Source organism: Ailuropoda melanoleuca, chromosome 14 (genome assembly GCF_002007445.2).
Source record: "Ailuropoda melanoleuca isolate Jingjing chromosome 14, ASM200744v2, whole genome shotgun sequence".
NCBI lineage: Eukaryota > Metazoa > Chordata > Mammalia > Carnivora > Ursidae > Ailuropoda > Ailuropoda melanoleuca.
In genome coordinates this window covers 48,497,553-48,522,934 of record NC_048231.1, presented here as the reverse complement: position 1 = coordinate 48,522,934, position 25,382 = coordinate 48,497,553, and the positions used below count along the sequence as shown (strand labels likewise).

The 25,382-nt window shown below is 40.8% G+C and overlaps 1 protein-coding gene across 1 annotated transcript in view; it reads right to left on the bottom strand.

Moving 5' to 3' along the window:
* Nucleotides 1-25,382, bottom strand: part of PIEZO2 (piezo type mechanosensitive ion channel component 2) — a 351,612-nt gene that overhangs the window by 103,658 nt on the left and 222,572 nt on the right. Inside the window, exons 8-17 of the mRNA XM_034642188.1 lie at nt 24,481-24,643; nt 21,489-21,608; nt 18,660-18,698; nt 17,577-17,715; nt 14,504-14,652; nt 10,759-10,989; nt 6,675-6,798; nt 5,125-5,402; nt 3,916-4,064; nt 1,632-1,805 (exon numbers count right to left, since the gene is read on the bottom strand). Of these exons, the coding sequence (XP_034498079.1) occupies nt 1,632-1,805; nt 3,916-4,064; nt 5,125-5,402; nt 6,675-6,798; nt 10,759-10,989; nt 14,504-14,652; nt 17,577-17,715; nt 18,660-18,698; nt 21,489-21,608; nt 24,481-24,643 (1,566 nt within the window). The remainder of the gene's footprint in view (nt 1-1,631; nt 1,806-3,915; nt 4,065-5,124; nt 5,403-6,674; nt 6,799-10,758; nt 10,990-14,503; nt 14,653-17,576; nt 17,716-18,659; nt 18,699-21,488; nt 21,609-24,480; nt 24,644-25,382) is intronic.

Here is a 25,382-nt window from a genome sequence, read left to right as displayed (position 1 = left end):
CAAACAGACAAATATACTTTGCTGACCAATAGGTTTTTCTTGATTATTGCATATGACTTTTTGAACAAATGGTGGGGGTTTATAATGAAATAAAGCATGTTATTTTGCCAGAGTTAAATATCAAAAACTAATTTTTCCCCAGCTTTCTCAAGCAATGTCAAAAAGAGTCATCAAAAATACTTCTTCTAATGACTGATAACTCTTACTTTCCTATGACAGCACTGTGTTTGTAAGCTTTTAATCTTAGGGTGACTTCTTTTGCTAACAAGTTTGCCTAGAAGTAATCTCTCCTAGGGGGCTGTCAGACTTCTAATAACTACCTTATTTTCCTAATGGTTGATAATCACTGAGGGGAGCCACTGACCCCATCCATGCCCTCTCCCTGGTGGGGCGTTGGGAGGAGACAGGTTTTAGCTGAGCTTGCTTATTGATGGTGGCGAGATGGGATAAGAAATAACAACTGCTTGATACCTCTGGGTTCTACTGGTTGGGAGCCATTCACAGTCAGAAAGGCATCTGGAACATACTCAGAATGAAAAGGGAATGTAAACTCAGGTCCGAAAAACACAATATGGAAAAGAAATCTGCTGGCTATCAATAAATAGATAGAGATTACAAAATGGTTTTTATCACCAAATAAAAGAGCTTTGGAGTTCTCTATGACTCCAGTCCCTATGATAGCAGAAAATTGAACGTTGGGTGTTCATAAGCTGTGCCTGATGAAATACTCCTTCATCTTCTTTTGCTGTACTCATTGTTTCCTTTGAAAAAGAGTTCAGAGCAAAGTCAAAAAGACTAAAGGGGATTTTCGGCTGGCATCTGCACTCCCTCCGTACAGCCCTTTGCTCCCTTGGTTGCTTAACAAGGGTTTTTCCAGGAACTGAATCATAGGCTAAATCTGAAGCAAAGAGAGACATTGGTATGAACGTTCATTAGAAGCATGCTTGAAATTTCCCTGTGAGGGACCAGACTGTGAGATTTGTGATAAAATCATTTTGGTTTCAACACACACGGGCTGAGAGAGAGACATCTCATCTGTTGCTTGTGAGCATTTTATATATTTATAGATGAGAAGACAACAAAGAGCTGATTAAAGCAAATACTGTGTTCACTTTATTTCCCTACATGTTATTCTAATTACTAGTAGAATGCAGATTCTTTCCTTTTAGCTGGAGTTCTTTATTTCCAGAGTGGAAGGGAAAATTCTGCACACCACATTTTGGTACGCTCTCGCTTCTAAACTGGTTGTCAGCACAACAGAAAACTCATCCTCTGAATCAGCCAGATTTCATAAATGTTCTAAAAACACATCACGGCCCAGACACAGAATATCCATCACCAACTCTAAAGTATTTGCGTCTGTGCAGCTATTCTAAACCTACTCACGGGACGACCAAGATCACTTTGCATTAACCAGCCATGAGTCACTATGTGTGGTATCAGAAACTGTCAGAAAATACTACACATTTTTTTCTCATTTCTTTTTTTCACTCACGGGTGGGTACTCATAGAAAGCTCAAGGGTGAATCTCTAAGGTTAGTTACTGGCTTCCTGCAGGGGGCCCAGCTGAGGCGGGAAATCAAAGCTGTGGCGCGCAGAGCAAGAGGCTCGTGCTTCTTGCAAGCGCTCACCTGTAGATGGCGCTGTCCTCCTTGCTGGGAATTGACTTCAGGTCTGTGAGCTCCAGGAATCGATCATGAAAGTAGTGAAGGTGTAAAATGCATACCAACAGAAAGGAGGTTGGGATGAATATGCGAGTGAATAGTTCTGCCACGGTAAACTGTTTTAAGCCAAGATCCTCAAGCCTGTAAAACAAAACAAAAAGAAATGAAACAAAAAGCAAGTGCCTTTCTTAGGCAATGTGTGCACATTCTTTTTGCTATAAATTACATCGCAGTCCTTCACTGTCCTGTTATACCATTTCTTGCATCTCTCTCTCCCCCACGTTTGCTTTGGTTTTTGTCTCCATCAGTCCAACTGACCTGCTCTTAACAGCGGTCAGTAACAACCTCAATACTGCCAAATTCAGTGGCTGCTTCTCTGTCTTTGTTTAATTCTGCCTCTAGTCCTTCTCGAAACAATTCTGGTCCTGGTGCCTCCGCACTGGCCTGGTTTTTCTCTTCTGTCCCTGTCTCCTCCTTTTTTACTGGACCTCCAGATGTGAAATAGCCCCAGACTTCAGTGTCGAGTCTCTTCTCCAACTTATTTCCCCCTAGGTTGTCTCACAAGTCCCAGGGATTTATACACCGTCTTAACACCAATGACTCAAAGGTGCATTTACAACTCAAGCTTCTGTGGACTCTCTCGTGCCCAAAAAACTACCAGAAGTTGTTGGTTTTTTTTTTTTCCACAGTTATTTCATATTAAGTGTCTTCCAAGCAGTGTTCTTGATTTCCCAGTTTCGCTCAGCTACGCTGTTCTCCACCCCCGGCCCCCACGGGAGTCTTCCCTGGTACACCGTCTACCCTGCCTGTGCCACATTCTGAAATCAGGAAGTCTGTCTGTCTTTGCCTTCACATCGTATTCATTCTCATTTCCTTCAGCCTCCTAGACATCTCTTGAAGCTGCCCACTTCTGTTATCCGTCTCTGTGCCCCCTAGTCTAGATGAAACCACCATCATTTCTCATGGGACCCCAGCTGTTGCCAGCTAACCCACCCTGTGGTTTCTATTCTCACCCTCTGACAGCACTTTTTTTTCAGACAGTCAAGAGTTCTTTAAAGACTTAAAAATTTCACCAAGAAAATAAATGCCAACACCACTTCCTACGAGCCATGCACATCCCGGGTGCCTGGCTGCATTCTCCACCTCTGTTCAGTCCACTGTCCCCCTTGCTCCCAGCAGGTGAACCTTCCTCTGCTTCCTCTTTCATGCCAGACTCAGTCTTATCTCAGGATCTTCACATTTGCTGCTGTCTTTACCTGGAATGCTTTTCACATCTCAGCTCCCAACTCACACACTTTTCTTAAAACAAGCCCTTCAGGTGTACTTTCAGGCACCTCCCCAGGGAAGCCTGTCCTGACCACTCGTTAATAGTTTGTGTCCCCCACTGTTCACTGCCTCAGCCTCTTGTTTGTTTCTTTCATAGACTTGCCACAGTTTGTAATTAATTTATTTGCACATTAAGTAGGGTTTTGTTTTGTTTTGTTTTTTGTCTCCTCCACTAGAATATAAACTCTGCAGTGCTTAGACTCTGTCTGTCCTGTTTCCTGACATGTCCCCAGGCAGAGTCAGTGTCTGCCACATAGGAAATATTTGATAAATATTTGTTAAATAAATGTAAAAGATGTGTCAGCCTAGCTACATGGCGAGTCTTTCCTTTTAAGCTTTTCTCTTAGCCACCTCAGTATATTCATTCAGCTCTTTGCCCAATTCTGGTAACTCATGTCAGAAGTTTACCGCAGCAAATCAGAAAAGGATACAGTTCATGCACAGGTCTATCACACACACACGAACAATTATTTCGTCATCATTAGTCTACGAGCACTCTCTCTATGGCATCAAGTACTCCTTAGAATCTTTGCACCAGCTACATAAATGAGGAGAGGCTGCTACTTTGTATTACAAGCCTATGAATCAACTCAACTGCTGAACTGAGCTTCAGTTTGGAAAGTAGAAGGCATGACTGGTGAAGGACTAAGCAGGTATTTCACGTGAAACAGAAATTTTAAAAAGTTATTTCATTAAAATGGGGCCGAAAGTGAACTTTTCAGTCAATGTTCATTAAGTACGTACTCTACGCGTCAAGCCCAGGGCTCGGCAGAGAGACCATAGAATGACCCGTTCTCAAGGAACTTATAGACACTGATGACATCATGTTTTACTAAAACCTTCCCTAAATATGTTCAAACAATATGCATGCAAGTCTTCATCCCGTTTGTCACTTTCACAGCTGATTTTACACCAAATTTCTTACTTTTCTTTTTTCAGTCCAGTCATATTTTGCCACAAGCCTGGGAAGTTCTCAAACTGATATGTGTATATAAAGATAAGCACCAGCATAGTGTAAATAACCACAGACATCCAAAAATATTTTAGGATTCGCCTCCACCATTCATAGTGCACCTGTGAATCAGATGAAAAACAAACAAGAAAAAAGAACTGATTTAAAAAGACCTTACAAAGGCATCAGTTTATTCAAGTATGGCAGGTGATGATATTGACAAATACTAAAAAATCAAATAGATTTCACTTTTTGTTTTTGAGGCTCTATTTCTCATAGAGTTGGCTGGATCTGGATTGGAATCTCAGTGCTATGATAGTTGCTAACTACATTTTTGGGTAAGTTGCTGGACCATTTTGAGCTTCCCTTTCTTTCTCTGTAAGTACCTACTTTGAGCGCTGATAAGAGGATGAACTCATCATATTTACAAGCTAGTCTATAGGAGCCATTCAAGGAATGATATGGTCAATGTTGCCATCATGGTAGTTATTGCTGGGAGAAAAACTGCCTCCGTTTTGAACTTTCAGTATTTAAAAGTATTTCAAAACTTTATCAATTTCAGCTGAGATACTTTTAACTCTACAGGTGAATTTGTGTAGTTGCTTTATTTGTTCTGTTGGTTGCCTGCAAGAAGAGCGTCCTGTTGCACTTGTTTCTATCACTGAGCTATGATTTTTCTGTAAGTTAGAACTGAATTGGTGGAGAGGCTAACTCATTTTAGTGGAATCGTCTATAAATTCTAATGAATAAAATACTAAAGCAGTTCATGCATTATGCATATAGATGAGTATACACATACACAGTTTTCTGATTCTAAAGTCTGAAGTACATGTGAACTAGGTATCATCCCATATTTTAGATTATCCAGCCACTGTTCTTCAATGACTATTCAAAAATGAACATAATTATACAGGGTTTTTTTTTTAATCAAGAAGTTTTGAAAAACTCATGAACTTTTTTGTTTGTTTTAGTTTTTAAGGGCCCCAAATTTTAAAATAACGAATAAGCTGAAGATAGTCATTTCCCCCTTCCTTCTTAATGTGTAATGTTTGACCTGCTTCGATCATGTTAGGTAACATGTTCATGGGATTACAGTCATTTAGAATCTTGTCAAAGGAAGTTTCCATGTATTCCTGGGGTGGCTACCAGGATTAACAAAACAGAGGACAATGGTTTACCTACCTGATACAAGGCCACACAGAACAGAAACAGCACCATGTAGATGATTTTGTACATCACAATTTTACCCTCGAAGCTGACGAAGAAGAACATTCCTCCACAGACGTATATCCAGTACTTGATGAACATGGCCACCACCAGATTGCCCAGCACTTTCATGATGTCCTGGTCATCATCTTCTTCCTCGTCCTCTTCCTTCCTTCTCTCTTGCTTCTCTTCCTTGGCTTCTTCTTCCTCCTTCTCTTCGGCCTCTCCTTCCATTTGTATGTCTTGCTCATCATCTTCAAAACAGAAGACCGTGCTGTTACACTTAGCTGGTTCCCCGCCTGGAGCCACACTCCGACTGGGGGTGGTGGGGGCAGGGAGGCACATGTTCTATGTGTTACTCTGTGATTTGAATGACTTCAAACTGTTCCACTAACAAGGCAGCATTTATAATGAATCATAATCAAGTTTCATAACCTTCCTGAAATACAGTTTAAAAGATATGAACCTGGGGGGCACCTGGGTGGCTCAGTCGTTAAGCGTCTGCCTTCGGCTCAGGGCATGATCCCGGCGTTCTGGGATCAAGCCCCACATCAGGCTCCTCTGCTGGGAGCCTGCTTCTTCCTCTCCCACTCCCCCTGCTTGTGTTCCCTCTCTCGCTGGCTGTCTCTCTCTCTCTCAAATAAATAAAATCTTAAAAAAAAAAAAGATATGAACCTGGTAATATTTTACTCTCATCTTTTTATAATACCTAACTTCATTTCCAGTATCCAATGATAGCTAAGTACAATAGTTCCCCTGGCTCCATTCCATGGTTTTGCTTTCCACTGTTTCAGCTACCTGAGGCCAACAGTCTGGAAGCAGATGACCCTCTTCCTGACACATGGTCAGAAGGTCAAGAACAGTCTAATGCCTACGTCATTCACTTCATCTCATCGCGTGGGCATTTTCTCAACTCACAGCGTCACTAGAAGGCTGAGTACAGCACAGGAAGATATTTTGAGCAACAGGGAGACCACACTCACATAACTTTTATTACCATGTAGTATCATATTAGTTCTTATTATTCGTTGTTCACGTCTTACTGTGCTTAATTTATAAATTAAACTTTATCACAGGCATGGATGTACAGGAAACGACATAGTATCATTAGGGTTCAGTACTATCTTCAGTGTCAGGGATCCACTGGGGTCTTGGGATGCATCCCCTGTGAATAAGGGGCCCCTGCCCATGACAATAACACAAATTAAAACGACTATATCAATTTCAAATTCTGATCGTTTCATGTCTCTTAAAGTGTGACCTTGGATAAACCATTTAACTTCTCCAAACCTGTTTCTTCTTCCCTTAAGTGGGAATCAGTTTTGTGAGGATCAAATGACAGCGCATTTTCAAAAGCTCCTCGTGAGCTCCTGCGTTCGCACTAAATCGTCCCCATGGTTTTCCATCACTCCAGGTTAACGCTGGGCTTTTATCTGGTCTGAAGCACAGAGGCTTTCTGATGTATGTGGGGTGCCCTCTCTTTGTAATTCTGCAGAGCACAAAACTCTCTAGTCACACTAATTTACCTTTTTCTTCTTTTTCCTGACTTCCGATTTTGATCTCAGATAAAAGAGCTTCCTTTTCTTGGAGAGCTTTTTGCTCCGTGAGGTGCTGCCTCAGCAAGAGCCAAAAAGTAATGGTGAAAAGTATCTGAAAGTAGAGAATTAGCAAAACAAGAATTAAAACACCCATTTGAAGTGTAAATACAATTCAACATACACAATGTTTTCTCCACCCTTCAGCGGAGACACAACAAATAAGCCTCTCTGTCTGAGATGGCATGGGGCAGCCACTGGGTTTCACCTGAAAGTCACTGGCTTTGGAATCCCCTTTGCTGGAGACACCAGCAAGCATGTCGAAGGCCAGGAGGACATCTGGCAGGGGGCCGGGGCCCAGGGGAGGTGTCCCGACAGCCCAAACTACTTCCATCTGGGCCGGAAGTTAGCTTTGGCAACTGGTCTCCCCGGAGGTTCTAGTCCTTGCTTCCCTGTCCCAACTGTGACACAAGCACAATTGCAACAGGAAGACATATTTCTTCCATAATACTCGTTGACTCTGCAATGTTCCTTGGGATGAAGAATTCCACAGATGGGAAGAGGAACGTTTCATCCCGGAAAACAGAACCCTTTAACATCCCATTCATCTCCCAAAGCTGAAGGAAGAATTGTTCTAAGTGTCCATACGTGTATATTAAGGTTTTGTTGAGGGCTAGGAAAAAACAAAAAAACTGGTGCTTTTAGGGAGCTCTTACTTCAGGGAATACAGGACCTGGCACATCGTCGTTATTTCATGTTAGTTTTACTGCCGTACAATTAACCCATTTAGAGTGTGCGACTCGGTGGTTGTTAGTAAAGTCACAGAGTTGTGCGACCAATTGAAGCCCCAGAGCAATGACCCCGTCTCAGCCCACCTCAGTGCTGGCCAACCACCAATTTGTTTTCTGTCCCTACAGACTGCCCAGTCCGGGCATATTATATTAATGGAATTACTTACTAAATATCCTTTGGTCGGTGGCTTCTTTTATTTGTGTCATGATATATTTCAAGGTTTATTTCTGCTGCAGCATGTGCTAGCATCTCACTTCTTTTATTATTGATGATATTCCATTGTACGGACAGACAACATTTCATTTCTCAGTTGATGGGCATTGAGGGTGTTACATTTTTTTGAGGCTATTAGGAATAACACCGCTATGAACATTCATGTGCAGGTTTTTCTGTGGACATAGGTCTTCAGTTCTCTTGGGCATAATACCTAGGAGTGGAATTGCTGGGTCTTATGGCAATTCTATGTTTCACCTTTGGAGGAACTGACAGACTGTTTTCCAAAGCAGCATTTTCCATGCCCCCCAACAGTCTATGGGGTTCCAGTTTCTCCATGTCCTCACTAATACTTATTATCATCTGCCTTGTTTTTTTAAAGATTTTATTTATTCATTTGAGAGAGGGTGAGTGAGAGAGAAGGAGTTGGGGGAGGGAGGAGTAGAAGCAGACGCCCCACTGAGCAGGGAGCCTGATGCAGGGCTCAATCCCAGGACCCTGAGATCATGACCTAAACCTAAGGCAGATGCTTAACCTCCTGAGCCACTCAGGTGCCCCTCGTTTATCTTTTTGATTCTAGCCATCCTGGTATGTGTGAAGTGGCATCTCATTGTGGTTTGTAGTAGGATTTTAATAAATATTAGCCAAAGACATGAAAAAAATAAATAGGGCAATGAATCGGTCAGTTTTATTTTGCATAACTGCTGACTTGACGATCCGTAAATATCCACTTCTCCTTTGCCTTCAGCATCAACCAGTCCCATATGCCTGGGACAACGTGTTTAAGGCCTATGGAAGTCAAGAACCAGAGTGCCTACACTTCTGAAAACCTAGCATTAAACTTCTGGGACTCACAAAAAATTGAACTATAGCTGCAATTTGGGAAATAATTCTGTTTCTCTAATGCATGTCTAAAGAGCTTAGGAATACTCAGGAGCAGATGGGGCACCCTTCCTGGAAAAGGTATGATTTACAAGCCCGGTTTGGAAGGCATGGTTGATGTAATTTGACGGAGTGGGGAAGACACTCTAGCAGCTAAAGGATGCTACCTAGGAGCTGAGTCTGGCTCCCCCAGATTAGTCAGACCTCTGAGGACCAGAGACATATTCTTTCTTTCCCTCATTTTCCATCACAGTGACCCATTTAGTACTCGGCAGTGTGTTTAAAAATGTACTGTGACAAAAGTCACCATGATAGAAATTTTATGATCTTGGGTTGTGTTGTTATCTATAATAGAGCCTTGCATTTTTTTAAGCTCCTGGGTACATTAAAATATAAGTGCAGACCCTATTTTCTCCAGAATTACACTGAATTTTGTTTACAATTATTTTCCCAAAAATGTCCCCCTACCCCAAGAACTATTATTTAATTTAATTTAATTTAATTTAATTTAATTTAATTTAATTTTACTTTAGAGAGAGAGCGAGAGAGTGAGAGCACGAGTAGGGGGAGGGGAGGAGGGAGAGAGAGAAGCAGATTCCCCACTGAGCAGGGAGCCTGACCAGGTGCTCAATCTCAGGACCCTGGGATCAGGACCTGAGCCAAAGGCAGATGCTTAAACAACTGAGCCATCAAGGCACCCCAGGGCTGTTAATTTTAGATTAGACAGGAGGTAGTTCAACCCGTTAGCTGGCATACATTTTCAGATGTCTCACCAATATTCCAAGTCAGGCTGAAATTGATTTGCATAGTCAAAGGATGAGGTTTTGAATTTCTCTTAAAAAGAAAAGACTAACTTACCAGTTTTGGGTGTGTGTTTAAGGGGAAAGTCAGGGAGGGAAAGAAGGAGAGGGAAGAGTGTGAGACAAAGGTGACTTGTTAGTGAAAATATTCTGTGGGACTGTCAGCATGGAGTGCAGTTTGAGAGAGAAAGGAAGTTGCCATGGTCTGTGAACTCAGGGGATTATGATCTAATTTCTGTCATCACTATTCACCTGTTAAGAGTTTCTCCTTTACCCCAACAGCCTTCACTAAAAGTGTGTTATAAGAGCTAACCCTTGGTATCTACTAGCACCCCATTCATGCCTGGTTGCCTTGGATACGGGGTGTCTGGTAACCTGTAAGAAAGGTGCTTGCTCTCAGGAAAGGTGGGTTTCATGTGATGTAAATTGATGTCTCTTTCAGAGAGTGATTCTCTGCCTAGAGGAGAAAAGTGTTCAAGGCTTATGGAGTAATGTCTCAGGACTGCTTTCACTGTCTTCAACCCAATAGGCATGTGTGTTTAGAGTCTGCCATGCTGTCCACAAAACAGAAAGGTTGGGACATATAATCTTCCAAAGTAAAAGCTATTAGGGGCGCCTGGGTGGCACAGCGGTTAAGCGTCTGCCTTCGGCTCAGGGCGTGATTCCGGCATTAGGGGATCGAGCCCCACATCGGGCTCCTCTGCTGGAAGCCTGCTTCTTCCTCTCCCACTCCCTCTGCTTGTGTTCCCTCTCTCGCTGGCTGTCTCTATCTCTGTCAAATAAATAAATAAAATCTTAAAAAAAAAAAAGCTATTAAAATGGACCATGAAAATAATGAGTACTGAAAGATCATGGACCTTGTCGCTACAACCGAAGGTATATCATATAATCTGCAGAAGGAAAAAAAATAAGTGCCATACTTAATTTTTGCTGCTAACAATATTTTTTAAGGCATAATTGAAGGAAAATGTTTTTACTAATAATCGGTGATTATCTGTAACAGCAATGTGTTCAGCCTGTTTTGAAAATGGAGATCAAAGAAAGCCCTCAAACCCTTGGATACATTTTACACTGTATTTTCCTATTTCCCCATGTTATTTCTACTATACTGTAATTGATATTAAAATATAAGAGACTATATTTTTCCTTTCAGTGGAAAGCCTTGTTATTTTAATACAATCTAAAAGCACAGTGTAATATTTATTCGAGTTTAAATTATAGAGACCGCTAAGCAATATACATTATTCCTTAAAGTTTTTAATCTATTCATTTTTGTGAAGCACTGAATATGTGAAACCCATGTGAGTAAGTCTGTGCTTGGATATGCTTATCATGATTGTTGTGGATTTGTTTCAATGTTTTGTTTTCTTGTTTTCCTATTCACTTACCTTTGAGGCAAGTTCTCCTGGCTCTTTCTTTTCCAAAAATCCTGGGACCTTTTTAATTTCAGGAAGTTCAAAACTCCATATATACTGTAGTATCAGCAACAGATTTCCATAGACAACCATGAAAGGGGAGCTGATCATGGCATATTTTCTTCTGTTGCGAATCATCCAAAGCGTGCATGACCAAATCAACAACACAAAAGTCAACCAGCTGTGATAGGTGATGCTCCAAGCCTCAAGGGAGAAGGGAAGAGACAACACAATGGCAATGAGTACAACATAGAGTCCCCCACTCTGCTAAGTCAGACGTTATCTAGAAGGAAAACGTCGATAATATTCAGTCCAGGGAGAAGAGAGAGTGGTGAAATCATGGACAGATGTCCCAGCCTGGGGCGTAGGGACCAACTGAAGAAAAGACTTATCTTGCTGAGAAGAACTTTGTTTTATAACTTCCTGAGGGGAACGGAGCCAAGGGCACGGGTGTCTTCTTTCCAAATTTTTTTCCCTTTAGGTATAAAAGTCTTCATCTTCACCCTACTTTACGGTATTAGAAGCAACTGTAAGTGCTTTATCCCTTCTTTTTCCAAACTAGCTTCAGAGTAATTTAAGTTATTTAAGAGTGCCAGGTAAACGTGGCCATACCTGTGCTCTGAAATGGAAACATGGGCATCACTAGGGTAAGCACACAAGTCAGGCCTCAGAGATCACTCTGGGATGATCCAAGAAGATGTACACCACAGAAACTAGAATATTTACACAAGGAAGGTGTGTCTTTGGCTTCTGCTCATTCCAAACAATCAGTTTCTGTAAGGAGTAGGACTGAAGAGCCATCAGACTCTGGACAAATGATATATCTTCTTCCATTCACATGAAACTTGCAAAGAATCAGAAATGTATCTCAAAGGGCAGCTACCGGAACAATACATAAATCAGGCTCAAGACTATTATTAACTTCCCGAAATCCATCCTTTCTTACCGTGATCTCTGATACTAAATCTTTGTAAAAAGACGTTTAAAAGCATTTTCTAGATATGTTTGATGCTAATTGAAATCAATTGTATTCCTGAATATCATGAATTACAAAGAGTTAGTTGTAAAGTCTAAAATGATTTACAATTCTCTTTTGCTTCTGGAAAATAGATAAATATTAAGATAAATGAAGTCAGCATGGAACAAACCAATATTTCCCCTCAGCAATTTGCAAATTTGTCCTGAAGGACAGCTAACTTTTTAAGTGGCGAATTATTTAAAATTTTTGGTTGAAACATATGATAAACATAAACTGGAAATTAAAATTGCTTTTATTAAAATTAGATTAGTGACTGATAACTATTAGCAAGGCTGAATTATTTTCATGAAAATACAAATTCTTGGAAATATCATTTATCAAAAGTTAGGTAACATTTAAAGCTTTTGCATTTGCATTAAGTAGTGTATTTAACACATTTATCCCAGTATGAAATGGAGGTGTGACTGCCATTTTTTGCACATCACCCAGGAGAATAATCTTCAGAGATATTATAATTCTAGCAGATTTTTCCCCCTCACCACCCAGCACACTATTCTTGGGAAGGTGAGGGTAATAGAGGAAGAAAAACAAGTTATGAGGATTTTTTTAAACCTATTTCCTTTTTAGTCTAAGTCACCTATGCCTTTCAGTCGTGGTAGTTGGGATACTTCTGCATTATGTTCAGTTTCCAGATTGTCTGACAGTGTAGTAAATTCATACTTTGTAGTCTTGAATAAATATGTATCATTCTAACAGACTTGGCTCCTCTGGACTGCCCTTTCTGTCTGTGATTAAAAATCTGCTGCAGTGGGGTGCTTCCATGGAAGGCAGGCACTCTTAGAAACATTAATATTATGGTTCCGGTTGAACAATGAAAATGGCACCAGACAAGGGCACATCTTTAATGAAGGATCTGCTCTGTTATGTTGTTTTTACAATAGATTTTTTTCTACTAAGTAGCAAAATGTGTATTCCAAATTTTTTTTAAAGCTCTATTTCTTTACAAAAGAAGACCAAACTAGGGGCTCCTGAGTGGCTCAGTTGGTCAAGCATCTGCCTTCAGCTTGGGTCATGATCTCAGGGTCCCCCTGCATCGGGTTCCCTGATCAGTGGGGAGTCCACTTCTCCTTCTCCCTCTGCCCTCCCCCCTACTTGTGCACACTCTCTCTCAAATAAATAAAATCTTGGAAAAAAAAAGAGCAAACTTAACTGGCTTATTTTTAGAAAGAGAGAAGAAAAGTGTATATATACTCTTTTGAGTTTAGAATCAGAATTGTAAATTGCATTTATATTTGATATTTTAAAATTAGAATTTTGTTACAGTTTAAATTAGAGGTTGATATATCAAAAGATCAAAAAGGTCAAAAAGTACCAAGAGCACAGAATTATATTATTTAAAGAATAGAGTTTTCAATTACTAAGTGAGCCATCTTTAATTCCAAAGAGGTTTCTCTTTGCTAGCCCTCTCTCAGATGTGCAGTTGTCCTTACTAGAAGCTGAAGTTGACTAAACACGCAGGCGCATTTGGAAATCTTGAGGGAGTGCCTGGAGAAACATTGTTTAGGTATTTTCACCCTAGGAGTATAGAATATTTTCATTTTTTATCATCAAAGTGGTCATGGGATCTCACAATTGAGCACAACATATGGAAGAGTTATTCATTTTTTTAAAGGATTTTATTTATTTATTTGACAGAGAGAGCCAGAGAGCACAATGGAGGGAAACAGCAGAGAAAGTGGGAGAAGGCGGCTCCCCGCTGAGCAGGGAGCCCAATGCGGGGCTCAATCCCAGGACCCCAGGACTATGACCTGAGCCAAAGGCAGATGCCCAACCAATTGAGCCACTCAGGTGCCCCAAAATGGAAGAGTTTTATGTTAGATAAGTGTTAGGCCTCTCAAAAATAAGTCAGATTTCCCATACAAGCTTGTTTTTAGGAAGGTTACAAATTAGACTTTCTTTTATCTTCTATCTCTAGGCCAAAGGACTTTTTTTTTTTTTTTTTGAAGTTGTGATGCTGGAGATGGAAGACATACCTAGAAGTGAATATAAACATGCATTAACTGAGCGCTCACAATCAGAAAAGCTCTTGCGAACTCTAGTTGCTTGATGATCATACTGGTAAAAATTTATTGCAGCTAAGGTGGAGTAAAGTATCACTCAAATTTAGGGTAAGATGTGAATGTAACCCTCACTGTCTGAAGGAAATAAAAGCAGTTAATCTTGGACACCTTCAATACCACACAGAAAAACTATGCAATAGATCCTTTAATTTTTTAAAAAAATTATTATTATTATTATTATTATTATTTTAGAGAGGGAGAGAGAGAGTGGGGGGAGGGCAGAGGCAGAGACAGAATCTTCAGCAGGCTCCACACTCAGTGCAGAGCCTGACACAGGGCTCAATCTCACAACCTTGAGATCACAACCTGAACTGAAATCAAGAGTTGGATGCTTAGCCAACTGAGCCATCTAGGTGCACCACCAATAAATCTTTTTAAAGTGGCAAAATAGGGAACAGTCTCATTTGACAGGCTAATTTGAGAGAAACATATTAATATTTAAAAGGAGGTTAAATAGATCACAGCATGATTTTGAAATCTGTAGTATGAAGATCTGAGGAGAAATAAACATAACCAACCATTCCCTGCAAAGACATTAGGAAGATTAGATATTTGTGCGAGCCACAAGAGGATGGTGGGGCATTTGTCGAGCATGATGGTGGTCCCCTCTCATACATACCATCATGGCAATAAGGGCACAGATGTAACTTTGTTTCATAATAAACTGGAACACAGAGACCATGGCATGAACTTTAACACTTCGTTTCTCCTCATGGCTCCTTTCCTCCTCAAATTCCTCCTTCTCATCCTCATCTTCTTCTTTCTTTTCTAGATAGAGAAATAATTTATATATAACTTAATGCTAATACGTAAATTCTGGATAAATGTCCCCAGCACTACAGCACATACATGGTTTTAGCAGAGACTTTTATTTAAGACTTCAGAGATTATTTCCAACTAACAAAGCCCTAAGAATTCAAACAGATTCAGTAAGTGCTGCCTGGTCAGTGTAATGGAATCCTGCACTCAGAAATCCCAGAAAGAAAATTTCCATTTAAGAGAGTGTGGAAGGTAGCCTCCAAGATGTTTCCCAATGCTCCCTACCTCCTGATGTTCATGATGTTCATGCCTTTGTGTAGTTCTCTCCCCTTGAGTGTGGGTGGGACCTCTGATGAGCTGCTAACAAAGAGGAGGGATGAAATATGACTTCCAAGATTAAGTTTAAAGAGATTGTGGTTTCTGCCTTGGGCACTTTCTCTCATTTTCTTGCTCATTCTGAGAGAAGCCAGCTGCCACGTTGTAAACTGCCCTGAGAAGAGGTCCAGGTGGCAAGGAAATGGTGTCTCTGGCGAGCACTCAGCAAGACCTTACGGCCAGTCAATAACTACGTGGGTGCATGTGAAAGCAGATTCTCCTCAGGCGAGCCTTCAGATGAGACCACAGCCTGAGCCAGCGGCTTATCTACAACCTCATGGAGACCTTGAGCCAGAGAAGCCCATCCTAGTCACAACCAATCCTTGCACCACAGAAACTGTGACAGCAAATGTTTTAAGCCACTGGGTTTGGGAGTAATTTGTTATTCGGTAATTGATAACTAACACAAACAGTATCTGGAGTACGATATAGTCAAGGTACAGAAAGCCAATCAAGCAACCAACTGACCAACGACTTTGTCTGCATGAGCTCAGTAGTCCATAGTTTCCTTTTAGGTCATGCTGAAGCAGGAAAGTCATACTAAGGATGGAAATATCACATCAAAAGCAAGAGAAAGTGTGGAGGGCTGAGGAGAAGAGGACGAGCAATGGGACAGTACTGGCATAGTGGTGAGAGAAGGATTTCTCCTCAGGACCCTCTCCCACATGTCAGGAAGACTAATTTGATTTCAAAGATGAAGTAATGAGTGGCACACTTATATGAAATGTCCCTTCTGTCCTCCTGTTCAAATTAAATGGGCTACATGTGAGCAGGTCACATCAGGGAGTGGTGCACCATAAAGAGGAAACATGAACCACCAAAAAACCAGTGTGCACAGCACCTTGCGCAGCCTCCAGAAGTGAGCCTCTCTCTAAGTGAGGTGGTGGTATTTGCTCGTGCAGAAGCCCACTGCCCTCCACCCCTCCAATGCTGGGACTGGGGTCTATAAGGGGAAGTCCACAGGTTGGAGATAGTGAGGAAAAACTGCGTCTGATGCATTTTATAGTTCCTGGTGCTATACATCTGGTTGTACTGCTGTCTGCATATATAGATTCAAATTTAAAAAATAACTTTCCAGCTTTTGTTTTACCTTTGAAATTTCAAATTATGATGTGAGAATGTGTGAGTTTGCCCTGTTAGCAGCCAAATTCTGTTAATTTCTCTTTATGTTAAGTCATAAAGAGAAAAGAATAGAAAAGGTACCTGGCTGTGACCTGAGTGTTTCAACCTCTAGAAGTCGCAAATGCTGGTTTTTGGGCCCACCCTTTGTGATTCTGATGGCAAAACACTGAAGAGCACACTTTAGAAAGTGCGGTATTTCCTTGAGCTATTCGATAAGTGAAAACCTTGGTTTAAGTCCAACTTACAAACTGAAACATACGCATGTCGGAAGCAGAAACAGGTATTAACTCATGGAGTCTGGTGCTCCGTGGAGCCGGCAGGTGCTACCTGGGGCTGGGAGAATGGGCAGGGCTGCTGGCCTAGGGACCTGAATTCAGTCTGACCTTACTGAAGAAGGCTGCAGAGTGTGACTAAACCTTTGTACTGCTCAGTGGATGCCAGGTCAGGGGCGACTGCAGGGCATGCTGATTACACAGAACATCACAATTGTAGTTTTTCATTTTCATAAAGAATTATGAAAAAAATACATTAAGCTGAATGTATCAATAATGAAGGCTGGATAGTTGCTCAGTTGCTGGCCCTTTACTCAAGGTAGGATCATGGGTAACAACTCTACGTTTAATTTCATATAAATAGAAAACACCTGCATGTAGTCTGCCTTTTTTACTCCCCTCAATAGTAAACTTAGTTAATTCTGGCTCTATGAATTGGTGACAGGCGTGGTCTCTGTCAGGACAGTGACAACAGCAGTTGAGTCAACTGTTGCTTTGCAGGAACGATAGGCGCTAGTATTGCCAGATATTCACATTGTTCAAGGAATTCCAGAAACTTCCATATCTCAGTCAGAGCTGTACTTTTAAAATGTTGGTTACTTTCTTTCACTTTAGAAAATACTGCGTAGGCCAACAAAACAAAACACAACCCAAGTCACAGTCACCAGTTTGTCATCTCTAGTAACCGCCTGTTTTCCTTCAACATATTAAACTGAGAGAAAGGATGAAAATAGGCCAGTACAAGTTTTGACCCTCCCTCCCCTCCCTTTTTTTACTAGACAAAAAGAACTCTTTCTGAAAACATTCATCCATTAACCAGAAAAACTGGCCATAATTACAATATCAAATTCTAGAAAAAACAAAACACACATATACACATAGATTTAACAGCATAAATAAGTTGACATGTTTAAAATAATTTTTTACCTTTTATTTTTCAAAATTTGCTCCAATTATACCATTTATTTTGTATAGAAGGATAAACTACCCATTGCAATATGCTGGGGCAAAATACAGACCTGAAGGAAATGAGCTGCATGATACTGACCATGGAAGACAACGCCTTGGTTAGAAAAATAGAACCCACACAATAAACGATGGGACACAAAGAGACGCCGAGTGGATGCCTGAGAGGAGGCAAAAGCAGCAGAGAGGGCTCCTTACCTGAGGAGTCTTCGGAGGGCTCCCACCGGTACTGTGGGGTGGAGTACAGGTCGGCTTTGGCAGGGCCGTTCTCTATGGGCAGACTGGGGTGGATGGTGTGGTAATCTACAGGATTGCCATTCACAGTCACCAGCAGGCCCTGGCAGGGGAGCGCGGGGCAAAGGCACACCTGTGACAGCGGCTCCAGTTTTCAGTGTGGACACACTGCCTCCTTGCCTTATGCTAGCTAGGCAGAACTCTACAGTGAAGAACTGACTGCGAGCTGAACAAGGCCGTCAATCACCCGCTTTAGCAAAACGAATTGTGTACATTCCTCTGTTCACATCTATTTTCCAGAGTGGTCCCAGTAAAATTTGAATCTGATCTTCTCGTGCTTCTGCTAAACACCATGCAAGGCACACTTTGTTCTCAGTACCAAGTGTAAACCCTGGAAAAGGCTGCCTGAGGATTCCTGATCTGATTGATCACCTCTCCAGCCTCTGTTCTTATGAATTCTCCTCCCAGCCCTCCCTCCAGCTATTGGAACTCTCAACCTTTCCCACGCCCCAGCCAGAGCACCCCTGCCTTGGCCCCTCCTTGCCCTGCCCACAACCCAGTGCAGCTCTGCAGATGACTGGACTATCACAGTCTCAGGTTAGCTGGCACCCCCTCTGGGGATCTTTGCTGATGCTGCCAGCTTGCAATTTCTGGGCTGAAACACTTCGTACACCAAGTACAATTTCTTGTTTTTTTCCTTTCTCTTTGGCTTTATAATATAAATATGTGTGTGTGTGTGTCCATGAACATGCAAGACTTCCTATTCAAATTATGTAATAGGGCTATCTGCAGAGCAAAATGCTTTTAAAAACCCTCCAATGTGGCTTTTAAAAGTTTAAATACATTCTGGATGACTATAGTCGAGCTCATATTATATGAATTAGTGTTATAACAGCAATAAACTGATATAATTTCTACAGGAAAAATATTCAAAAACTTAGGGAAATTTTATAGATCATTAAAATATACTGAAAGGAGCTAATTCCATTCGTATCACTTCTACATCACTTACACAAGCATAAATGATAATTCTAAGAATATACTAACAGCAGATGGTTTGTAGTCATCTTGGGTCATGGATAAAAGCTGCAAAAAGCAATGCAGGACAGCAATGTTAATTTGTAAGCAAAAAGCACTGCAAAGTTTATATATATCTGTAAAGTTTTACTATGCACATACCCATTCCTTCAACTAGCTAGATGCTAGTATGTTAAAATTGCCATGCAAAATATAAACGGACAAATAATTGAACTGGATGTTATTATAACTGTTTTCCAGCTTCTGATGTTAACTTTTAATTGTGACAGCAAGTAACCAGTCATAAGCCATGTGACTACAAAAGTTGATCATATTTTTCAACTGTTTTGTTTTAATAGAATAAGCCTCATTTAATACTCCCAGAACACTTGAGACCTCTGCAGAATACTGAAAATATTTACTTTTTAAGAAATAGAAGTTTCGTACTAAAGAAAAATTGATTTGTAATGCAAGTTGAGATTATTTTAAGATTTACATATTGTCTACGACAAACGAAATATTACATGACTAAGGTTTTAAACTATATTAGCCAGGTGTTTTGGACCCCCCTCAAATAATAAGTACTTTTTCTGCTAATGGTTCTCCAACTTTTTTGGATCAGGACTCATTTATAATCATAAAAAACACTGAGAGTCCCAAAGAGTGTTAGTAGGTCCTATCAATATCTACTATACTAGAAATAAAAATTGAGGTTTAAAAATATTTATTAGTTACATTAAATTTTCCTCAAAATTATGTTCACATAAATCACTTTATTCAAATAGCTATATTTAAAAAACAAACAGTGAAAAAAGTAGTATTATTTTATGTTTTTGCATATCTTTTTAATATCTGGCTTAAAAGAAGATAGCTAGATTCTCCTATCTGTTTGTGCATTTAATCTGTTGTATTATGTTATTCTGGTTGAAATATATGAAGAAAATCTGGCTTCACCAAGCTTTGTATTTGAAAAACAAAAGAGTATTTCAATTGGCTAGCCAGATAATTGTGGACAGTTTTTTGTTTTGTTTTGTTTTGTTTTGATACTACACCAAACTCAATGAGTGATAGTAACCTGAAGATCAGCAGCTAGTGGGATCTGAGATTGTATCAGTGAAAGTTTCACACCTGGTTACATTCAAATCCACTGCTGTATCATGTGCTGGTGATTTGCCTCAGTGAGTTATACAGTCTACCAAATATTGACATATTTCATTACACAATATTTAAAAAGCACATTTGTTAATACAATCTCACCACTAATCTCATCAGGGAGGTCCTCAAGTATGGGGAAGTTTTCAAGCTCTGAAGAATGGATACAAGTTTTCTAATATTCTAATTTTCACTCAAAAGTTCAAATTTTACCATTGGCAACAAATGCTGTCAGTTATTTGCCTTGAAATGACGGGCTCACTTCATTTACTTGCCAGGAATTCCCTGCCAAATACCCACCTCTGAATACCCAGAATCTGTCCACTAGCGGCTCTTTCCAGGGGCTGTGGTGTGCGGTGGGCTATAGTTAGTTCATCTCACACTTCCTACACCTGGCCAAGTGCTTTTCAGCAAGATGTCATCACACTTTCACACGTTGTACACTGTGCGACTTCCCATTTTGCCACACAGGATATTAAAAAGACGGTGAACTCCAAAGTGGAGATTTAAGAAAACGGATAACTAGTTTTGGCCCATCAAGGATATTCTTTCTTAAGTGAACTGGCCTGGCTGCTTTGTTTTCTCTGATTGCATGGCCATGAAAGGCAGGGCTGTGGGGATTCCTGCCACCGCCTGGATTTGCTTTGTGCTTTTATATCAGCAGAACACACGTCGGCACAGTGAAAAGAAGGCACCTATTTTAAATATTATTTTAAAAAGAGTTTGAGCTTGTGGATCACTGTGAGGGTCTCAGGAATCCCCAGAGGTCCACAGACCTCCATTTGAAAAATTCCTGAGCTATCCTCGATGGCTATCTGTCATTTAGTAAAAGAAACTGTATAATCTAATACATGGTGTTATGAGAGAGAAAGGCCCCTAGAAATCCTCAGACACCTTAGGGCACCACATGTGCCCACAAGGCCATCTACCCCCTAAGCCAGCTCATTCATTGTTTTGCTCTCTCTCAGCACATGGCAGCCATGCTTAGAATAAGGCCACGTGCCTTAGAGAAACTCACCTGCCACCAAATAAATCAGAGAATCTACTTCTCAATTGTCTAACATAGCACCAAGCAAATGCTTTGTATTTGTCATTACAACATTGCCAATGGGCATTTTTAATGAGTCAATATAGCACGGAGTTGAGTTCAACATGGTCAATAAATGCTCAAAGGGTTATATGAATTACCCATTGTGACTCACTTTTCCTTGTCAATCCATACTGTTGCCTCAGAGTAGTAAGAGATACTTAATCATATTCATAAAGACTGTTTTGTTCTTCTGTAAGTGGTTACTTGAGTTATTACTGTGGCTGGCTATCCAATGAAGTGAAATTATTTTCTGCAACGTATTTTACACTGAGACTTTCCCTGCCCCGTGCTAACAGTTGCTTTGTTAGGTTTGTTTGTTCTAAACACAAATATATTTTTTAATTAAATCTTTCTTTTGAGGACTAAGAGACTGCATAGAAAGCACTAAAATATAAAATGGTGTTCTCATAGGGTATGGTGGAACCATATATTTCCTTCAGAAGCACTGGGTTCCCCTCTCAGAATACAGCTCTCTGTTACTGAGACATCAAAATAAGACTATTTCTATAAACTATGAGCAATCTGAGTTTGCATATGATACATGACTCATATTCAGCAATATAACACAAAAGAAGCAAAATAAATTAGGAAATGGAAATTGCTTTCTCGTGGCTTACTTTTCTCTCGTCAGTTGGGTAATGGGTGGCATACCACAGGCTCCTCCTCCTCTCAGCTGTTATTTGGATGGGGCTACAAGCCAAGGCTCTGTCCTCTTCCTTGGTCCTGTCCTCCTGCACCTGAGACACAGAATAACCCACAGGACCAGCTCTGCTTCCAATAGCAGTTCCCTCAGTGGCCTGAGTGACCAAGAGAAAGTTTTTCATCTGTGCATTGATAATGATCAATTTTTTAAATTAATGTATATGATATATGGGATTTCATCAAGACACGTTAAGAATGACACCAATGCTACCCTGTAAATGCTCAGCACATCAATATCACATCCTGACCCCTGCTAATCCCCATAAATTACAGAGATATGCTCTCATGTGAAATACCCTCAGCTTCCCACTGTGTATTCCAAACTATACTACGCAAATGGTTCTTAAAGGAAGAACTTCCAAAAAAGTGCTCAGTGGACTGCGTAACCCAGCCACAGGCAATCTTTAATTAAGAAGAAATTAAGTAAAGACAGAATCATCTAGAGCTTACACACAACAGTAAGGAAGAACGTATGTAATGCACAAAACCGTCACCTTGCCTTACGGGACACTGGCCTAGATTAGACAATTGGTCTAGAAGAGATACAAAGAAAAAGAGAGAGAATTGGGTCAGAATGTCCTTGGGTGCTTTTGCATGGTTTCCCAAAAAAAGGTGCTCCAACAACAAAAAAAAAGCATTAAACACCACTGATACTGGAGTGCAGGAAGGGAACTTAAGAGTGTTGGTGCCCAATTTCTGGGTTCCAGTGTGCCAGGGTAGAGCACCCATGGGGAGTACCCAAATGCCCTGGGTGGGAGTTCCTGCCTGCCAGGTGGGAGCCCATATAATAGTTAACACTTGACACTTGCTTTTCTCTCTCTCTCTCCCTCTCTCTCTCTCTCTTTCTCAAACATGCATTATAGACTTTCACCTCTGAACTCACATTTGCTGGCTGGAATTTTTCATAAAATGTGCCAGGTCATCTGGAACTATGATATAATCAGCCACCTGTCTTCCATCATCGCCTCAATGACAAAGTGCTGTGTCCCAGCCCATTTAAAATATTGGCCCCCTGAAATGTTGACCCTGGTATGAATTAGGCCCTGTTCTCCACACACCCCTCTAGACATTGTGGTCTGTAAGACTGCTGTTAACTCTCCTTTCTTTTGTCCCCAGAGGGCCCAAGGCTGAGGAAGCCGAATGTCTCGTGGGCCTGAGGGGCAATAACACAGCCTTCACCCATATGGAAGCATGACAACAGGGGTACACAAGTCCTTGGTGTTCTGTGGGGCTGCCTGAGCTCTCACAGAGAAAGTGAAGAACACCTGGAACTCTTATTAACTTGGATGGCTTAAAGCAATTTCCATCCCTTGTAAGACATTGTTCAGAAACCATTCCCATAATATATTTTAATTTCTTTGGGATACACTTTTATTTGCACATATGTGCACATCCCTTACCTTCCGTGTGTTTATGGAGGAAGTGAACACAATGACTTCACTTTAAAGCATTTTATGGGCACACACAAATTTTGGGAGCGAGTTGGAGAAAAATGTAACACAAAATGATTGGGATTTCTTATGACCCCATAAAGCATTTTGTTACATGCAGCTGCCATCAGTGGGCCCACAGAAAGATGCCATATTGAGAATCCTGTGAACAAAACTGCCTCTGTGGCCCTCATCACCCGGGCCTGTCTGCCCAGTAGGGAGGAGATGTCACACAGGAGGGAGGACAGGACAGAGCCTCATATCTGCAGGGAGCACTTCTGGGGAGGGACGGGGACATGCATCTCCCCTGGTTCCATTGTGCTATCTGACTCAGATCCCATTTACTTGTTTTGGATGGCTTTTTCTCTTGCAAAATGTCCAGTTCTTCTGAGTGGGGCCCTTGCCTATGGGCAATGCTCTATCCTTGGCCCCCAGCTTAGCGTCTGAGATCGTTGGCTTTCAATAAATATTTGCTGTCTGCCTGTGAGGCTGCATGAGTGAATGTGTGCGCAACAGTCTTGTAGGTGTGAACACAGAAAAGGCCCTAATCTAGAAGTGATAGGAGAGGACGAGTGACTTCATGCAGCCATGCTCATTAGGAATGGTTTCTCAGGTGTGCATGCTCCCCTGGCAGGTGGTGGATGAGAGGTGTGACAACCCTCGTCTACACTACTTTCCTCCCTCGTGTGCCAAAGCTACCTTAGGACTGAGCTTCTTAGAGTCAATTATGGGAAGAAATGAAAGTGGCTGGTGTTTTCTTTCACCAAAAGGGAAAAGACAGAAGCTACCCAGGCTCTCTGGCCCTGCCCTTAAAAGTTCCATGTACCGTGTTAATACCCCCATGGGAATAAACCAGTTCTCTGTCAAGCGAGAGGAAACCCCCTTGTCCCCACGCCTCACAGTGGGGTACTCAGGAGGCTCCAGGCACCATTGAGAACTGGGGTGTCCTTATTCCATCCTCAGATGTTAGAGGCCTGAGAAGTTTCTGAAACTCCTGTCACCATGGTAACAGGCTGGGTAGTCCCTGAAGCCCTAGCTTTGTTGTCAAATGTGGGTTTGAAGCTGATTTCTACTGCTCAGACCAATTTACCTCTCTAACCTCATTTTCCTCATCTCTAGGATGGGTACTATACCTATTCTTCAGAGTTACGTAGTGCATGCAATGAGATAATATATAGGAACAGCTTCGCCTATGGCCTGGTACTCAGTAAGTGCTCAATGACAATGTCTTCCATTCTCCTCACCACTGACCATTCCTGCCAACACATGGTGATATATCGAAGGGAAACCAGGCTTTGGTCTACTAGCGTCTGTTTTCACACCGTGCTCTTCACAGAAATAAAATATTAGAACTAGAACACTACAGTTGTTTTGGAATATAGCCCTGATTAGTCAGCAGTTAATAGGAATGAACCATTTCCCCTGGAGTTTCCAGGTTACTTTGCCCATGAGATCACCAAAACCTTTCGATCCTTACCAGGGGCTCCTGTAGCCAGATGCGGATAAGTGTTGCCAGCGTGTAGTACATCACCAGCAGGACGATGGGGTTGGCATGGTGATACCACGACAGGTCTGGGTTTGCTATGATCTTCCAGGTGCTGGAACAGTCTGTGTAAATGACTGATTTGATACCAAACAACCTGTTTAAAAACAAAGGAAAATATTAGGAAGATGCAATAAACTATATGTCCCTAACATAGAGTAAAAACATCTTGTTTTTAATATATTTACGAGCTGGCCCTAGGCTAATCCACCCTATTCTAGATATTTCATTATTCTTCTGTATATGCAAATACATCTTTAAATAACATATGTACATAAACATATAATATATACATATAATATAAAATATACATCCTTAAATCATATATATGTGTGCTGGTGTGTGTGCATGTGTATAAAACTGATGCCAACAGTAGCCAGCTGATCTTTACACTGGTTCAAAAATCTATCTAATACTATCCAATCTAATATGATGTAATGCTAATACCATTAATCTAACGAATCTAACTCCTTGAACACCTACTAGAAATTTACATTTTAATTGCCAATCACCCCTATTAAGTCCCTGCATTACTGAAATGCCACAGTTCTATGATTCAGCCATTGAAGCCAGACATTATATACTAGCGTTGCTGGAAGATATATTTCTGTTAAATTTCATTTATAGGGCAATTTGATCATTTTAAAGCTATACAATTAATCATTTATTTTGAAATATAACTTTATGAGGCTTGTTAAATTTTGAATTGATTTACTTTTTATGTTATTTCTACTATATAATCAGAAGGTATCTGATTCTATAATGGGAAATTGTACAAATATGATTCATTTAGAAATTCATTTCATATGAATTTTTTTCTTTTTTCTTTTTTTTTT